This window comes from Conger conger, chromosome 5, assembly GCF_963514075.1.
Source record: "Conger conger chromosome 5, fConCon1.1, whole genome shotgun sequence".
NCBI classification, from domain to species: Eukaryota; Metazoa; Chordata; class Actinopteri; order Anguilliformes; family Congridae; genus Conger; species Conger conger.
The window spans coordinates 43,155,406-43,175,491 of NC_083764.1; the positions used below are offsets into that span (position 1 = coordinate 43,155,406).

The 20,086-nt window shown below is 43.3% G+C and overlaps 1 protein-coding gene across 1 annotated transcript in view; it reads left to right on the plus strand.

Annotated features, from left to right (window-relative positions):
* The first annotated feature begins 11,262 nt into the window (after nt 1-11,262).
* epha4a (eph receptor A4a) overlaps nt 11,263-20,086 on the plus strand; it is a 42,662-nt gene continuing 33,838 nt past the window's right edge. Inside the window, exons 1-3 of the mRNA XM_061241188.1 lie at nt 11,263-11,411; nt 12,997-13,064; nt 14,469-15,132. Of these exons, the coding sequence (XP_061097172.1) occupies nt 11,321-11,411; nt 12,997-13,064; nt 14,469-15,132 (823 nt within the window). The 5' untranslated portion in view covers nt 11,263-11,320. The remainder of the gene's footprint in view (nt 11,412-12,996; nt 13,065-14,468; nt 15,133-20,086) is intronic.

Sequence of the window (20,086 nt, forward strand, 5' to 3'; positions counted from 1 at the left end):
CAACGATTCGCGACCATTTCATTCTAAAACTCGGCACCTGTGATTAGACAGATTGAATTGCCTGCAATGGCAAGCACTGATATCAGATGTTCAGAGACAGGCACTGTAGTTCACGACAACAGTTTTGTCGCCCTGCAAATCTTTAGTCTGAATTGGGTTTAAGACACACTAGGCCAATAATATGTATTTTTTCAAGGGGTCAGGAGAGGGAAGAATCAAGGGTGTGTGTTCATCTGAGGACAGCGCTGTGGCTGACTTTAGCACCGTAATGTAGGAGAGAGCAAACTTTTTAACTCTGAACGTTACGCTTAGTTGGATACCAGCAGAATACTGGAGGGCAAAAAAAAGAAAAAAATCACATTACGGGCTAATGCTAATTTAAGAGACGGCAGAACTGGCAAGGAGCAGTGATAAGGAGAACGAGTACGCGTGTTTGCGCGGGCAGAGGCTGTGGGCGTACAGACGGCGTGGGTGCAGTACCATGCCGACAGTGCGTCAAACGACGTTGCACGATCACGCACACGCCGTTCCACACCCTCCCTCTCAGCGCCGAAATCTCTCCCACTTCCGCGGCTCCGACCATGTCTTTGTACGGCTCGGAGCTGGGGTTCAAGATCTTTCGCGTATTTACGCATTAAAACGGAAAGGGGATGAAAGTTAAGGCGGGGCTTTGAATGTGCGGTCATGACTCGTATCCCTTAAGCCTCTTCCTGGCGATAGGCTTACACATGTGTGGTGACACAAACAAGGACAAACTTCTTCTCTTTCTGTCTTCTCGAGAAAGAAAGAAAGAGAAAAAAAAAACATCACAGTTACAGCAGAGTCACCACAGAGCTGCCAGTCCGAGCGAGTCACTGCGATACTGAAGCAGCAGGGACAGTGCTGCAGGGGAACATTGAGAGCCTTGTGTTTCCGCCCGGCACACACCACGGAATAGAATTACTTTGCTTGATTGCCGAGTGCTTGTTTGGCACAGATCGCTGTGGTGTATTTGGACTTACTGTGGTTACAATCAATACGGGCTTTTCGACTTTGCAAGGAATTTGTCAAGAATTGAGGATATTTAAATCACAAAACAGACAGGCCAAAACACCACAGGGTACTCTGTGGTACGAGTGTATGTAACCATTACTGAGAACATGAGAACACACAGATGCGATGATGAGTGTGGGCTATTGTGTTCTCAGCTTTGATTCCTTCAGAACATTTGCAAATTAAAGACCACTGCACAATGGTTGAAAGAGTCCCATAATGTAAAACAAAAAAATAAATAACTGTAAAATGTGAGTTATCCTGTTTTTTTCAGGCTGCGATTCACACTAGTGTCAAATCATACAAAGGATAGTCCCATCACATGAAGTTAGTCAGGGCAATTCAGAACCTGGTCCATGTTAAGTCCTACACAGCAAACAATGTTCAGAGGCCAGGTTAAACCAAGAGTTCCAAACAGCAGTGGACCACGTATCTATTTTTAAGAACTCTCATACAAGTGTTTGCTTTTGCTGATTGTATAACTGACTGAAAACATAAAAAAGGAGACACCACTGAGTTTAGATGAACTTTAGATGAACTTTTGTGTATGTGACTAGATATTTATATAAATTGTTTTTGTTTTTTTACCAAGAAGCTAAACTTCTGTGGTTCATCCACCTGCGTGAACCGCAACTGTCCCTATTGAACTGTCTGTAACACTTTTCTTTCTACCATCTCAACCTTTTTCAGGAAAGCAGAAGTGCTATAAAGAGCTTGTGTTTCCCCTCTCCCCCAGAGATGTTTTGCACTCCTAAGTGTAGAGATCGCTCCATGCATGTATACAGCGAAGAAGCCTCAGAGCTCTAAACAGAGAGCGGTGTTTTCCGTGACACTTTAAAGGTGAGTAGGCCCACAAACCGTTTCCAAGTTGGCACACATGAAAAGCAGGCGGGGCTACTGCAGGAAGAAAGGAGCAGGGCTGGCAGACTACACAAGCTTTGCAATCACACAGAGGAGGACTCAACTGTTTCTGAACCACAGGGTGCCATACATTAATCACTCACGCTGCCCTACAAGGCAATTAAAAGGCTTAGTAGCATTCATAGCCAGGATTCAAAGTAGCATAGCACTACAAATATTCAGTACCGTGAATGCAGGTTTAGGTTTTATGTGTGGAATTTACAGTGCCTATTTTCTCTAAAGAATATAGTTTTGGCATCAAAACATGACTATTTACTGCTATAGTAGGTGTTGTATTTTGTCTTGTCTTGTAGTGTGCTGTGAGCAAAGTAACTGACAGTATTAATTTAAGAAAATTAATGCTGTTTATAATTAATGCAGTTTCTAATATACCCACCTTTCTAGAGTTTGCTGAACTTGCCATTTTATCTTTCAGTTGCAGCCTAGTAGACAAACACTGTACGAAGGTAAAGATAGGTTAGTATATTTTCAATGAAATAAATAATAAATAAAATATATATTTGGCCAAGTGTACCTAGCACTAATCATCAAACACTGGGCCACCAGCTGCTTCTGTTATACTGTTTTCTATTTTAAAGGAATCCTCATATTGCTTTCATAACTCAAAATTCCTGTGCAACTCAACCTTCACTTCTTGCTGGCAGATGAATGTCAAAGCACACGTTTCTCATTTGCAAAGCATTTACAGCTAGTGATACTTTTTTCTTTTGCGAGAGAAACTATTAAATGGTTATTTGTCATTGGCTGTAGTCAAGTCCCTTCATGGAACAGATATTGGTGTTGGAAATTTCAGAACTGTTTGATATCCAAGAGCCATCTGGAAGGTGCTTGCTGGACACAGTACAAGAGTTAAGCTGTTAAGGCAATGTATTATTTAGAAACATGGGCTGAATTCAGCAAAAGTTCTGACTAACTCGTAGCAAACTCAAAAGAGCAGAACCAGGGTAAAAATTGTGCATGGTGTACAAGGTATCGAGATAAACCGGTTATGTAACTGTATCTGTTACCTGTTACAAACTGGAATGAATGCCCTCTTGTAAGCTGATGGGGTATCTGTGTCTATTACTAGTGTGTCACAGAAGGGATAATTATCTCCTTTCTAGTTCCATGATCAAGCTCTCCACTTGTTCATTTGCTTAGTGGATCAGTGGCAAATAAATATATACATTTTCATAATTATCAAGAACAGTCATCCACAATGTTTTGTGATGTCACTTCCTGTAGCAGGCAATGCAGTACAATGATTATGGAACCGGCCTTAATACTCAGAGACTGCAGTTTCTAATTCCGGATGGAGTACATATGTTGGACCCTTGGGCAAAGTACGTAACCTGAATTGATGCAGCAAATATCATGCTGTATACGTCTATAGCACATAAGAAACCTCACAGCTTCTACCTGTGTGTCTACATACTTTTCAGTATTTCTTTTTATAATAGTTTTTTTTTTATCACTCGAGATGATGGGTTTTGTGGACTGGGGAAGTGAGCCTTGGGGAAGTATGTTCAGTTTTTTGCCACTGTCGTCGTTTCAACCGCGTGGATCGTGGGAGAACACCACAACGTCCTCCCTTTCCTCTAAACCATGACTACTCTTGACACTCCTGTTGTGACTCTCTGATGACCACCTCATAGAAAACCCTGGAAAGAGCATCTCACTGCACAAAGGTGGAGTGGGTGCTTTGTGACTTCCTTTGTGAGCAATTAGTAGGCGGCCATTTTGAGCTGAAACAGGACATTTTATCAGCCTCCAGCAGCAGCAGCAGCAGCAGTAGTAGCAGGATTCTGCTCCCCCTCTTCTGGTCCCCATTTCAGACACCCACGCACAGAGTCCCCCTGGTGCCCCTACAGTCCCACAGCACAATCGCCATTGTCTCCCCTTTGGACAAGGCTCCTCCGACACGCAGCATTCTCAGGGAAGGGCAACAGCCTTGTAGAAGAGAAGAGTAGCAGGACTTGCACACCAATGAGCGATTATCACTGGGTCTTCCATTACAGTCTGTAATCGAGGTTTTTCCCATTGCCCTGCCATGTTCTCACTGCTCTGATGATTTCGCTACAGTTCTTGTGGTGTTAGCTGTAGACCTGCCCCTTTACTGTAAGTCTTGGGCTCTATGAGAGTATGTATGGATAAGGTATGGGTAAACTGTGGCTAGTACAACAGCGTTTGTCACAGTCGACATTTAGCTTAGAAGCTGTGCTCACTGCTCTGATGATTTCGCTACAGTACTTGTGGTGTTGGCCATAGACCTGTCCCTTTACCGTAAGCCATGGGCTCTATGGGAGTATGTATGGATAAGCAATGGGTAAACTGCGGCTATTACAAAAGCGTTTGCCACAGTCGACCTTTAGCTTAGAAGCTGTGCAGTGCATGACAAGCAGAACAGTGCGTTTTGTCGGTTTGTCATCCTTATTTTGGAGAAGAGGTTTTCTCTGCTGAGAGTGGAGACTTTCAGGACACGCCAAAAGGAGAGTATTCGGATGGGTTTCGGGGTCTGAGGGTAAAGAGGGGGGGGAGGGGAGGATGAGTTGGCAATTAAAGGCTGCCCACGGCCCCCCGGGGGGGTGGGACGTCCCGCCATACAGAGTGTAGAAGTGTAGGAAGATGCCATCTGGGTCTCCTTAAAAAAAAAAAAAGTGGCGTGGGGGCGGACGTTCCCCTGAGGTAATTCTTTCAGAGAAGCTGAGAACCTCAGCCAGCCAATGGAAAGCGAGGCGAAGGTAATCAATCAAAAAAAAGCTGTCACAGGAAAGGCCGAAAACAACGGCCGGCGTGCCCCCGGTGTCAACCTCGCCGCCCACGGGTGCCAACGCTCCAGAGGCCACGCCCGTCCCGCTACGCCCCGATTGGCCCGGCTCGGCCGCCTCACCCTGCCCTCGCCCCTCCCACTAATTGGCCGCTTTGTGAAGGCGCAGCCAGTCGTGAAAGTCAGAAAAATTGCCATTCAACGCAAATCGAATGTACGGACAATCGACGTTGACTGCCGCTGTCCCGGGCTGCCAGATGCCTCATCAGGGGTCAATGTGGCGGTCGGCATAGTTTCGCTGAAACCCCCACAAAGTAATACGATTACGGCCCAGGCAACCGTTTTTTAAAATGCTTTTAAAAAGGTCACCTGCTCCTTCGGCAAATGTAATTCTGCATTTCTATAGAGGTATTCTGTAGATGTTTAGCATTTCAGCCTGGACACATAACAGATCATGCGTTAATTTGCTGCTCACGGTTGCATGTTAAAAAAAATACCGTAGAAAGATTTTTTTTTTTTACATGGGTTTATTATTCGTATTATATACATATTACTCAATATGTCTTTTCCATGAATGCCATACAAGGCAAGCCAAGAAGCTACTAATAAATAAAAAAATTTGTACATTTGTACATCTTGTACATTTTACCGCATGAATGACATTGGCAATGCAACAACAACCAGGAATCAGAGATATGGCAAAGCAATCAACGTATGAACAATAATATGGAAAAACAAACTTTTTTCGCAGTCAAATGACAGGAGTCACTGATTCAAACATTCAGATTGAGAGAATCACTTTCTTCCCACCACAGATGCACTCCAGTGAACTGATTCATAAAACTTACATAGTTCTTCTTGCTTATAACTGTGACAACTGACTGATCATAGCTAGAAAATAATGGCAGAAATACCATTATTATTATTACCATTCTCATATTATTATTGCTATAATTAATAATACAGAGCAAATTATTACTCAATACTGCATGGTTACATTTGTATGGATATTCCAAACATGCATACAGCAATAACACTTGAGGACCTTGCTAGCATGTTTATTACCTATGAGGATGAATACTTTCTCATTTTGATGACTGTTCCACATGTTTGATAAAAACATGGAAGAAGCCTTAAAAAAGTTCTTACATATATCCATGTTAAACAGGCTTAGTCTTTAGTTTTATATTTGAATACGTTTTTATTTGAAAAAAGGAAAGAAAATATGTTTCAAAAGTAAACTAGAAACTTTATCATATGACAGCAGTAATAAAGCAATGCATAGATTTGTTTCTTCATTATGGTATGAGTAGCTGTTTTAATCACCCGGTGCACTTCGGGGAATTAAGTAAATAGATAAATACATTTAAAAAATAATAAATAAAAAAATACATAACACATTGTCTATTCGTTTCCCACATCCACTTCCCAGCCAACGCCACCCTCGATTGCACCACCCAAAACACATTTCAGATTATGTTTTCTCAATGACAGCTGCTGTGTTCTACATTTTAACACCTACGCGGAGATGGCAAGCGACAATTATGCATCGTATTTTGCTTTCGAATCAGCCGCGTCTCTGAGCTTCAAAGTGTGGGCGGTTGGAATGCTGGGTCTTGTACGCCAACATAGTAACCATATTTGGAGATCCTTCATCTTTCAATCATTTCAGCATCTTGTCTTACTGACAATCGGACACTTTTTACTGACAGTTCATTAGGTACACTTGTCATAATAATATAATTTGCTATTTAGCTGACGCTTATATACAAATCGACTTACCATTGATTAGACTAAGCAGGGGAAAAACCCCCTGGAGCAATACGGGGCTAAGGGCCCAACCGCTGCGTGGATCTTATTGTGGCTACCCCGGGGCTTGAACCACCGAGTCATGTACCTTGGCCACTAGGCTACAGGCTGCCCGTGGAGACAAACAGCCTCCAAACAGTGAAGGCAACTCAATATAAAAAGCATGTACACATGGTGACAAGGTTCAGTTGCTGCTTGACCAAACATTAGAATCGGCCAGACATGTGACCTAGACCATTTCCTAACTGGTGTGCCATGGTTGGGAAACCATCCTTTAAAAAAAAAAAAAAAAAAGAAAGAATAAAAAACTTAAATTAGAATATCCCATTCCCAAGAGCCAAAAAATGTCATTACATTTCATATCACTTAATTAAAACCCCAAAAGAAGATTTAGGCCAACAGTTGACAGGTCACAGTATGTTGCTCGCTTTTGAGACGACATGCCCTGCAATTCTGTAAATGTGTGTGCCTTAGAAAGAAAAAGGTTGGGAAATGCAGATCTAAGCAACTCTGACCACGGTATGATCATTGGTGCCAGACATGGTAGTTCCAGCATCTGAGAAACAGCTGCCATTTTAGGATTTTCACTCACTACAGTCTCTAGAGCAGAGGTGGGCAATGAGGCCCATACCTATCTTGCCAATGTTTGGCCTTAGTTACTTAATTAACCCAAACATGTATGCCATCTGACACCTTAGCTACGTTTCTTGATGAGCACATGACCGAGAGAAGACTGTTCTCGTGCCACGATATGAAACATTTTGCTGTGATCTAATCTACGAGGGAAGCCATTTTGGCGTATACAGCCAATTAGCTCATTTAGCCAGGGTAATTTGTGGAAACAAAAACTTGCATATACACCAGCCCTCAAGGACCAAAATTGCCCAACCCTGCTCTTGAGTTTACAGAGAATGGTGCAGTAAACAAAAAACATGCAGTGAGCAGCAGTTCTGTAGGTGAAACCACTTTGTTCATGAGAGAGGTCAGAGGAGACAGGGCAGACTTGTACAAGCTAACAGAAAGGCCACAAATGCTGATATAACAGCTGTTCACAACAGTGGTGTGCTCAAGGGCATCTCTGAACGCATATCAGGTCAAACCATGAAGCAGATGGACTACACCAGCAGAAGACCATGCCAGATTCAACCACTGTCAGCTAAGAACAGGAAGATGAAGGTACAGTGGGCACGTGATCAGCAAAACTGGACAATGGACGATTGGAAAAGTGTTGCCTTGTCTGATGAATCTAGACTTGTGCTGCGACAAACAGATGGTAGGGTCAGAATTTAGCATAAACAGCATGAATCCATGGATCTATCCTGCTTTGTGTCAACAGTGCAGGCAGGTAGTGGTGGTCTACTGGTGTGAAGAATGTTTTCTTGGCACACATTAAGTCCCTTAAACCCAAGCATTATTTGAAGGCCACAGCCTATGGATTGCTGCAGATCATGTGCATTCCTTTATGGCTAGAGTCTAACATTTTTCACATGGATACTTTCAGCAGGATAATGTGCCATGTCACAAAGCACATATCATCTCAAGATGGTTCCACGAACAAGACAGTGACATCAGTTTACTCCAGTGGACTTCACAGTCCCCAGATTTCAATCCAACAAAGCACCTTTTTGATGGGAGGTTCACAGCATGAATGTGTTGTCAAAACATCTGCAGGAACTGTGTAATGTTATCCAGTCATCGTAGACCCAGATTCCTAAGAAATGTTTCCAGCACTTTGTTGAATCCATTCCATGAAGAACTCTGGCAGTTCTAGAGGCAAAACTGTCCTACCCAGTACAACATAGTTGTACCTAATAAAGTGTACTGTATACATGACCGGCTAAGGGCATCAGGAATTAGACGGCTGGTCGTTTGAAAAACAGTCATCAAACATACTGCACAATTTCTTCACCAAACTCTTAAAATACAGAATTAAATACATGAACCAACATAATTTGTTTTTTAATATTCTATTGTATTAATTTATAAATTATTTTATCAAAATGGGACCAATACAACAAACTAAAAAAACGAACAAGTTATTATTACACTGCATAAAAATCGCAATATTGCATTGTATAAAACAGCATTACGCAGCTTAATTCTCTGTAGGAGTTATGTACTTTTGGTGAAAATCTCCGGGGGTGCGTGTAACCTTTAAAAGTGCTGGGGGCCACGCATGCCCACTACAGGAAAGTGTCAAGTCTGGCGTAGGTGGACGTGAACAAGGGAGAAATTTAGACTTCGCAGAAATCATTTGACAGGAAGAAAGTCAGTTAGGTTGCAGCTGTCAGCTTCCAAAAGTGAAGAAAGAGAATGAGATCTCCAATGCACTGTTTACTCAGCAAACCAAAGGCTGCTTTTTCATAGCCGGAATGTTTCCTTTTTTCCACCAAGTGTGCCACGCAGAAAATGCTAATAAATTAACACATAAAAATCAAGATGCTAAATGCATTTGTTTTCTAGGATGTAGGGCTAATCACTGTCATTATTACAAATTCACAGTAAGAATGTTTAATACCAGCAATTACAGCAATACTTTTTTTTAAACCAACTAATTGTGTTATAATGTAGGGGAGACTGGGGTGGAACACTTTTTGCTCCAACATGTATAACTGATATAAGCCACTACTGGGGTGAGCTATAACACAAGATGGGGATGGATGTAACAGAAACAGGAGATTTGCTTAAACCAGAGATTTACCGAACAAAAATATCTGAATAGGCCTAAAGTACATTAAATCTTTTATTCTTGAACATGAAATATACAATTTCTAACATCAACATTTGAAAACTTAAAATCCATTTTACAAATATAAATGTCTTTTTTTTATATCACCCTTTTTAAAATAGTAGAAAATTAGTCTTTAAATATAAAACAGCTTTAGTCTTTAAATATAAAACAGAAACTGCTTATTAATGCTATGCCAAGCTAAACTATTTTGCCTTCTGCTAAACAAAAAATAGATAACATGAGAATGATTACTTTTGCACCGGAAAATCATTTCATTTTGGCTTAAAACCAACCTAAAATTTCATCAAACTTCTGTGAGCTGAAAGGGGAATATAGGTCAGTACAATAATGAGCACATTACCACAGCTCATCCCTTATTGGATTGTTGGAGTTACAACTTACCAAATGTTACAACCATCTCCGGTCCCACCTATCATAATTTATTTGCAACTATTTATAAAACACAGTCGTAGGATCAGCACATGACTGAAGAAAGCGCTCACTGAGCACAAGACAAAAAACCAAGCATCTGCAGTTTGACAAACGTGCAATTATGACTGGAAGAGAGTTCTGAAAAAATGTTATGTTTTGGCTATACACACCATTGACATTGTTGGTAGCAAAAGAGGAATGCATACAAGGATAAGCACATCATCCCTACTGTCAAATATGAAGGTGAATGGGGATGTCTTCAGACTTAAATCCCATCAGAAACTTGTGGTTGGAACTGAAGAGGGCAGGATATCAATGATAGTCAATTGGAAAAATATCTACTGCATATCTGGCAGCTTGGTGATTTGAGGCTCATTTGATACCTTGGATCCTTGATGACTTAAAGCCATTTAGCAAACAAATGTGGTCCATACTGTACAGCATAATTTACAGCTGAATCTAGTCCCACCCCCCAATTAGATAGAGATCCATTCAAATGCAAATAGTTTTAGTATCGCTCATAGGACAACCTGAAAATAAGATATCCAGACTCTGATGATGTTAATATGTCACAGACATCATAAAGTATTTTTTTATTATTATCCAAAAAGTGTTGAAATGACAGGTTGATGTTAACATTCCTGACAAACACAAATGGTCATACACAATTCAAATAATTTCAAAACTCGATTAGCTCTGGTGACAGCATGAATGTAGATTTAAAACCAGTATGCTATTGTTTCGTCCCTCTCACATGGATCCCTATCTGAACGCGCGTATGGCCTGCAATTGCAGGATTCAGCTAAGCTATAAAACAACAACCTCCCAAAGAAAGCAAAAATAAACATTTCAGACGCAGTTCCCACCAAGTCCATGTAGGCCTATTCCTTCAAAAGTTCAGCGATACATATTGACGCAGTCGCCGCTATTATCATTTGCAATTTCAGAGGAATAAGCTCCCGCTAGGTGGCGACCTAGTGTAAAGACTTTTTGCTGTGTAGGCGACTTCAACAACTCGCTAGCAAAGTGTGGGAAAATGTTATATTATTTGGTTAAACGTAGCAGCCCACTGTTATTGTTGATGTTGTTGTTGCTGCGTGTGTGTGTGTGTGTGTGTGTGTGTGTGTGTGTGTGTGTGGGTGTGGGTGTGTGATCACAAAATGTATCTTGACAGAACTAACATTGTTTTTTTTGGGGTTTTTTTTTACATTACGTTATATGAATAAACTTGATTGACTCTTAGGCCAAAGATATATGGAAACCACCGTACTAAGGGGCTGTAGAAAATAAGATATGAATATTGGTTAAAGGTCCAAATAGTAAAATAATCATTATATTATATAAGATACAGCGTTGATGGAATAGTTACATATAAAACGTGACGACAAAAAAGGTTAAATATGCAGTAATAGAGAACTTCTTTGTTTCTTCGCCTTTTCAACAAGCGAGAGAGATAGAGTGTGTTTGTGTGTGTAAGAGAGAGAGAGAGAGAGAGAGAGAGAGAGAGAGAGAGAGAGAGAGAGAGAGAGACGCCCCCTGATTAGGCAGTTTGTACGGAGCTCTTCACTTCAATCTCAAACACTCTGCGAGGAGAAAGGGTAGGCAGCAACCGTGCCGCACAGAGCAAGAGACATACACCAACAGAACGAATGGCTTTCACTGTGCGCCACACGGCGGCTTCTGTTTTGTTCTGGATTTCAACATTTGTTTCTTCAGCACGGATATATCCTCCAAATGAAGGTAAGGAGATGGAAGGATGTGTATTCTCTTGGGATATTTTTCTTTTCTTTTTTGGTTACTTCTGAAGAATTATGCGTGACTTCATGCACTGCGTTCTGCGTTCGTGTCATCCAACTTGCTTGTGAAGATGTGAGGCAACAACTTAAAGTTTAGGGATTGAAATGATCCAGTACTCATTAGGCTACATGTGTGGGTTTTAATTCCTGCAACAATACTCGATGGAAGTAGACTGGTGCACGTTTACACAGAGACAATTTCCACTTCGCAGCGGTGGACTGGAAAGGGCTGCTGCAGTGGGGACTGGTAACCTGGAATAGCTCAAACGCTTGTCTGGAGTAGGGAGTCGAGGTCCCAAAATAAGAATGGCTTTCGGATGCGAAATTGGGATACTCATGCCTTTAAAAAAAGTCTCATTTTTTTTACTAGTGTTAACATTATTGTGTTAAGAAGTGTTTCAGTATCTCTCCAATTCCTTTGAGAACTGTATTCGGTCAAATATAGGCTATAGCCTACAAGACGTCAAAATGGGTATTGATGTGTATTGATTTGTGTATTGATTTGATAATTGTAGACTTTATAAAACCCCATTTGCTTGATAATGATCCAAGTTAGTACCTGGGTCAGGTCATACATGCTTTCTTCGACATTGTCTTGCTTTTCGAAATATTAGGGAACCCGCATTGCCTACCTCATGCCTCAACGCACGGCAGTGTGACTTTTGCTCGCTGCATATATTAAGACCGTAAACGCTATACACGAACTACAGTTTGGTTACCTGATTATCTTTATTTTTACGGACACAATGTAGATCAAGGTTAGGATCTACCCAATAAGCAAATCCTGGGACTTCTTTAACATACGGCATAGAAAGCATTGAGGTCTCAGCAACAGAGCGGATATATGTACACTGACTAGAGCTACACATGTGTTAATTGGTGTGCTTTTGAATTTGATAGACTTGGACAGAGTATTATTTTTGTAACAAAACTTGACGGAATAACACGATTCCTCGGCACTGAAGGCCCCAAGAAACCAAGATAAAGTGTCACCCAGCAGCCTTGGTGGATTTTGGACACGATTACTTTCCGAATGTGTAACTCAGACTGATAGGCCTTTGGCGTCCCTAAACATAAACATTTATTTTTTGCCTTTCTTAAATCAATAAAAATATATAAATTAAATATGTATAAAGACAGCTATTTTATTATTTTTTTGCTTAGTTTGTTCAACAGTAGGGTGACATTAAACTGCATGTTTAACTGCATTATTAATGTCATCTTAACTAATAGTCTATCTACAAAAAACCCCATAAATTATTATAATAATGATGTATTATTATTATTGATTATGGTTATTATTATTTTACTGTTTTATTATCATAATTAGTAGGCTAAAGGTTAACATTTTGCCTATTCCTTTGTAATTCGCATTGATCCGACTGTAATATTATGCGCTGTATAGGCACAGTATTTAAGAACGGGCCCAATGCCGGTTTGTGAGAGAAATGAAATATGTGCAAACCATTTTTTGCAACTATTTTTCATGTGTTCATTTTAATTTGATCTATCTGTCCTTTCTTTTTCAGTGACGTTGCTAGATTCGAGAACAGTACAAGGGGAATTAAAATGGGTTGCGAGTCCATCTGAAGGTGGGGTAAGTTTTCCCCCGGAACATAAAAAGAAACTTGCACCCGAGGACAAAAATGAGAGAAAGGAGAAGGCCTTTTATGTTCATTCTCTCCCTCGGCAATGGTCAGATACGAGGTAGATAGTGTGTATGGGCATCATATTTCCTGAATAGACGGTAAATTGAGTCTTTTTGTGGAGCAACATTATATCCTTTCGCCTGAAAGGTAGGCTACAAGCACTTGGGAACGAAGAAAAGCCCAAGAGAAGAATGAAAGAAGCCGTGTTGCGGATATTGCCGCATGGAATGATTCTAAATATGTTCTGGGCTGCGATTTTGGCGAATAAGCGAGTGCTAATGCGGTCGGTTTAGTTTCAATGTCCTGCGTGACAGGTGTGAGAAAGTGTAGTTTGCGCTTAGTTCCATGAAGGTAGAAAAATACAGAAGGCAGTTATAGCCCACAGTGAAAATTGAAGCGCATAGTATAGTCGCGTGTGTAGGTTCATTACAATAAACCAAAGCTTTGTAAAGCTGCTATTATTACGACATGCGGGCTCTGCTTCTGATTGTTTATAAATAGGCCTACAGCCTTTTGAATCGCCTACAGCCAACTTTTAAAGAAGCAGGCTACATTTCCCTAGTTTTGTCATATCGCCGAAACTACAGTATTTAGCATAATTTACATATGCTACACAAATAGTACAGAAAAGGCAGATTAAAAATTGTATTGCGTGAGAAGGAAAGTTGTTCCTTTCATTCCCCACTCACCACTTTTGTTGGCTGATCCGTGAACGTGGCCCATCGCTGCGATTTGGTGCCGCATGGGGCTGCCTGGTGCCTACTGCATTATCGCCTAGAGCGGCATGATTGACAGGGCCTGGCAGTGTCAACTAGAGCGCATTCAGCTACGAATTGGAATTGGCACCCCCATAATCCTCCCATAATCGAGGAAAGGTGCAGATTCGTCGCTAAAGGTCGGTTTGCGGTTTAGTTAAAAAGGATAACTATTATATTCCTATATTCCTTCCCTTTCTTTGAATATTCATATGTGGTCCAGCGTCTGGTAATTCTTTTTGGGGGAGTCGGACTAGGCTGAACTTTGATACTGAAAGCAATCTAAAAACAAGTAGCCAAAATGATGCCGTCTTCATCGATGTCTTTCTACAAAAGGTTTACTTGGTTAAGCGTCAAATCAGTCTGTTCTCTGTAAAAGACATAGCCTACCGGGAGTGAAACTGAACAGTTGGAAAAATCAACATGGTAGGCGACACTTATGCAGGTACCCATGATATTTCACAGAGACCTTATGTGCATTATCAGTGTAATGTAAGTGGTCAGTATTGTGTGTGTGTAATTGAGAGTTTTTTTTGTGTTAATGGTAATAGCAATAATGATAATGTATTTTGCTTTGTGGGTGTGTGTCTCCTGCAGTGGGAGGAGGTCAGTATCATGGATGAAAAGAACACTCCGATCCGCACATACCAGGTGTGCAACGTGATGGAGCCCAGCCAGAACAACTGGCTCCGGACTGACTGGATCCCCCGCGGTGGGGCTCAGCGGGTCTACATCGAGATCAAGTTCACCCTGCGGGACTGCAACAGCCTGCCCGGCGTGATGGGTACCTGCAAGGAGACCTTCAACCTCTACTACTACGAGTCCAACGACGGCAAGGAGCGCTACCTGCGCGAGAGCCAGTTCACCAAGATCGACACTGTGGCCGCCGACGAAAGCTTCACCCAGGTGGACATCGGAGACCGCATCATGAAGCTGAACACAGAGGTGCGAGACGTGGGCGCCCTGACCCGGAAGGGCTTCTACCTGGCCTTCCAGGACGTGGGGGCCTGCATCGCCCTGGTGTCTGTCCGCGTGTTTTACAAGAGGTGCCCCCTGACCGTGCGCAACCTGGCCCAGTTCCCGGACACCGTCACCGGGGCCGACACCTCCTCCCTAGTGGAGGTGCGGGGCTCCTGCGTCGACAACTCGGAGGAGAGGGACGTGCCCAAGATGTACTGCGGGGCAGACGGGGAGTGGCTGGTGCCCATTGGGAACTGCCTGTGTAGCCCTGGGTTCGAGGTGCGCAGCGGAGCTTGCCAGGGTAAGGCTGTAAACCACATATATAATGTGCTGGTTTATTCATGATGTTAGTTTTAAACTACATGCGCGTCAGTGTGAGTAACTATACCAGGGGCGGTTATCCCCCACCTGGGAATACAAAACAAGTCGATAGCCTCGCATGATGTTAAATCCATCAAAGGAAGTGTTGTACTGCAAAGAACAGCCATTGCCTGACTCTGTGACCCCTATGTATTTAAGAATATTTCTGGTGTTCTACACTGGCCTGGTGCGTCTCCACAGCTCAGTACTCAGAGGGCATGTTAGTTCAAGTGTGTTCATTGTCATGGCTACACTAGTGATTTTTTGGAGTGGTTTGAAATAGTCTTGGGTGCCAGACTGTGGTAGAAATGCCTTCGTGAGAATGTTTTTAGTCTTGTTTTTATCCATTTGATTTATTGGTGTTTCTCTTATGAATGCCTACATTCTGTAATGGGTGATTAACATGGAATGGTGCTTACTGAAATGCTTGTGTGGGGGGGGCGGGGGGGAGTTCCAGAGGCATTGCTGTTTGCGAAACTAAATGGATCTGATTATCGGCCACTGTCATTTGAAACCATCTCCCTAGGTGATGTATCGATGAAAGGCAGCATAGCCACTGATTATTCATTCTGAACAGCAGCCTTGCTTCGCCACTCTTTATTGCTAATGAGTAGAATCCACTTCAATTCGTTCTTGTGTGGCCGCTTCTCTTTTCTACAGGGTGAGTAATTGGTACTAAAACGGGTAAACACTAAAAATACAAAAAGAAAGAGCAAAGCTGAGAAACCGGCGACAGATGGGAGCTGGTCCTCGAGTGTAGTGTCCTTTCCTGAGTCCGTGGTGTCCATTGCCTCAGTCCATTGGCGTTTTGCGACCTTTGTTATTCAGCGCCGGTGGAGCAAGGCACAGTCATGAGGTCATGAGTGTCCTGTAGGCTTATGGCTTAATGTGGGCTCCCCCCTCAAAAGAAGCGGTGGGCCGGCCCTGGAGGGCATGAATGCGTGAGGAAGATGTGCAAGGAACAGCAGCCAGACCACACCGCTTGCTGTTATTTATGTGGGAGTGCTAGCTCAGGGGACTAACAGCATGATGAACGCCACTAGTGATTTAGGGGCCGTGGTTACGGCCCGGTAGAGGTGGGAGTCTTGGCGGTGGTGGGGGTGGTCGGAGTTGACGAGGGTCGGTTCGGGGTGGGATTCCCTGGAATGCCACCCTCTCTCTCTGTCTGTCCAGAAGCAGGAAGGACCAGGTTGTCTGTGCCGCTCTGTTGGTGCTCAATAAGAGGCCATAATTCACTGTGGGCTGCAAAACTCTTTTCACATGGAGATTTAACACAACTTACTTTAATTGGCCATCTCACTTTTCCTTCTCGAAAAGGTCACCGTGAAGCATGGGAATTTTTCTTTGCCATTTTATTGCCGCTCGTTTGCGTGCTAATATCAGCTGTGTAATTATTAAATTGGACTCGCTAGTCAATTAAAACCACTACACCATAGCAAGCATATATTAGATTCCGAGTCGGGCATTATATTTATGATCATATATTCTATCAAAGGCACTGTTTTAGGGTGTAATTATTCAATATGTATCTGTAATTAACAATATTACGTGTCAGTAGTTTTGTAAAAGTTTGTGATGTAATCGCTATCAGTTATGCAAGTTTATGCCAATTTTTGATGCAGTGGGTGTATATTGATCTCTGGTATAGTCTGCGTCAGCAGTGTAGGTGTATGTGGGTCTGTGATATAACTTGTGCCAGAAGTGTTGGTGTATGTGCATTTGTTATGAAATGAGTGCCAGTCCAGTGGGTATATGGAGGTGTGTAATATAACGGGTGTCTGTTCATGACATTATACGTACATACTCTGTTTCTTAAGTAGTCTCTGGGCCCGATTAGCCCACCGGACAGTCCCGGGGGGAGGTAGTATTGGGCAGCCCCTTCCTCTGTTGGGAGAGGTTAAAAGGTTGTTTGCGCTCCCAGCCTTGAAACGTGGTGATGATCTATTTAATATTTCCTAAAGCTGACAGCTGGAGAAGCTTCAGGGCATTGTGTGTGTGTGTGCGTGATGGGGGAGCGAAGAGAGAGGTCTTACCTTCTATGTGAAGATGCTGGAGTGGGGGGTGGGGCAGGAGGCTCTTCGGGGTGTTCCGGGGCCCTGAGAGGCGCCCAATGCCCCCATTGTGCAGACGACGGGGGCGGGGTGAGGGGACAGGGGCCGGGGCAGGAGGGGGGGGGCGGTCGGTGCGACGAACACTACAGGAGGTCAGAGGTTTAACGTCTCGTCAGCATCCTCCTCGCCCTTCAGACGGGGGGGGTCAGGGCCAGTCGAGATGAAGACGTCAAAAGTGACAGCTGGGTCTCTACCGGGGCAGTGTGGACACAGAGGAGAGGAGAAGGGGCGAGACTTTACTTTCGAAAGTTCTTTATCTAACAGCTGTCAATGAGAGCATAAATAAACAGGAAAGGCATAAGCGGTCTGTCATAAACCCAAAAGAAACCCACAAAAAAAAAAGAGCCTCGAACAAAAGAAAACCGCAGAGTCAAATATAAAAGGCATGTCAAAGCAAGATCCCCTTCCTCATTAACATCACACACTGCCCATTTGTGTTTAAACTCTTCCAAGTTGTTATTCAGGCATGTTCAAGTTTCGAGAGAGGAAGGGAGAGACAGAAAGGGATGGAGGAGGGGCAGAATGCGGGAGAGAAAGAGGTAGAAGAAAAGCGATTGAGAGGTGCTTTTTTTCGTTCGTTTTGGAGCTGGGGGTGGTGATTCCTGGCTGCCTCTCGTCTGTTGGAGTGCAGTGTTGGTGATGTGCAGATATATATTGCCTCAGTCAATACTTCTGTGTCACTCTGAATGCCAATGAGATGCAGGGACCAGGCTGCTGTGGGCTTGGTACTGATTGCAGGTTCTGTTATCCACACTAGCCAGGTTATAGCCGAGGCCAGAGATCCTTTCCCTGCTTCACTAACAATTAAACACACACACAAGCACGAACAGGAGCACACACACACACGCACAGAGGAACATGCACGCATGCTCGCATCACACACAGACAGACACATGAACGCACACAGACACACAAACCGATGCATGAGCACACACAGACAGACCGACACACGGACACAAACATACACGCACACACACACGCACACACAGAGCAGAACAATTGTTATCCAAAGCTCACTCCAGAGAATGTGGAAGCGATTATATAGGAAAATGTGCGTTTGATCCAGAAAAGGCGTTTAATCCCGATACCGCTGGAAAGGGTAGCAGCTGAGCAGGTTCCTTGCTCTGGCTGTTACAGAACCCTGCTTTCCATCACTGTCCTGCCTCACTGAGTGGGGAAAATATATATTTAGGCCACACAGAATGCACTGCAGGAATAAACCAGCTTATTTTGTGCAGGTGGGTACCTGGTCATTTGAGCGTGTGGGTATCGTGGTGTCATTTTTAGCCGGTGTGTACGTGGTCATTAGCGGTAGGAGTAGCCTACACGGTGTCATTTTTGAGCAGGTGTGCGTCTAGTCGTCTCGAGCACGTGTGTAGCGTCTCTCGCCCCGCTAGGAGCGACGTCGTCTTCCCGTCGTTCCGCCACGCGAAACAATGGCTGCTTCCTCCGCAGTGCCAGGCAGGGCATGAATATTCAGGGCTCCCTTATGCTTTAATGTGATGGGAAGCAGACATGTTCATTCCTGTCAGGTTCTTCTCCGCTCCTGCTTAAGACCACCCCCACTTTTCCTGTCAGCCTTTAAGAGATGCTGTCAGAGAAAAGAGCTGTCAAAGCAAGGGAGAGGGAGAAAGACAAAAAAAATTGGGGAAAAATTCTAATTCACTGCTCAGACGGTTTTCCATGCAAGACAATTCACTCGAGAAAATTAAGCGTAATTAGCATAGGGTTCCAGGAGCGTGGAGAGGAACCTCGAGTGTCCGTCTTGTGGGAGACAACAGGCATAGGTGTTGTTTTAGTGTAGGCGGTGTAAAATTACGAAGCAGTGGACACTTTTTTCCACCATGGCACTTAAGAATGTGCTCCTTCAACACTTCACCTATTTTCAGAAAGACTTAATACCTCTATTTTCTTATCAGCATTTGAACAGATTGTCATCTGTGTGAGATGGGAAGAGAGGCAGAGAGGGAGGGCGAGAGAGAGAACGAGTAAAAGGGGCAGCAGTGAGGGGGAAAAAGGAGGGTGTAAGGGAGGGGAGAGAGAGATAGTGGTAGAGAGATAGAGTGAGAGAAAGGCCCCCCCCCGATTAGGCAGTTTGTATGGAGCTCTTCACTTCCTGCGATAGAGAGACAGACAGAGAGACCAAGAGAGAGAGAGATTGTCCTTTGCGGCTAGCGCAGAGTCCTGATTTGCATAGTCTGTGTCTGAAATGCGAGAGCACTGTGCCCACATCCCTCAGGCACAATAAACACAGCTTCCTTCTGGGGCAGTGGGCCGTCTCCCCACTGCCGCCCTCCCCTTTCTGCTCTGTTCTCACGTTCGTGCCGTACGCTTGGGATGCCGCGTGCGTTACTCCTACTGTATGTTACGGCAGATGCTCTTATCTGCAGCAACTTAAACCGACAAAAATAGATGTTTTTACAGTGTCCATTTTTACAGCTGGAGATGTACAGAACGATTCAGGTTAAGTGCTTTACTGATGGGTGCAATGGCTGTGCCCTACCTGAAATAAAACACGCAACCTTTGGTTTACCAGCGCAGTTCTCCAACAATGCTTTTACAGTGCCGATGTAGCTTCTCCACATATACCCAAAATACAACATGTTTTTGTGTTTTGTATAGATTTTTATACTTTGAATTTGTATGCCTATGTTTGTGCGGCTGTATGTGTGTGCTTAAACGTGTGTGTTAAACGTATGCATGTGTCTGTGTAGGTGTGCACGCAAAAGATGTATGAAGTGCCTGTGTGTGTGTAGGTGCCCATATAAGCATGTGTGTGTTTGT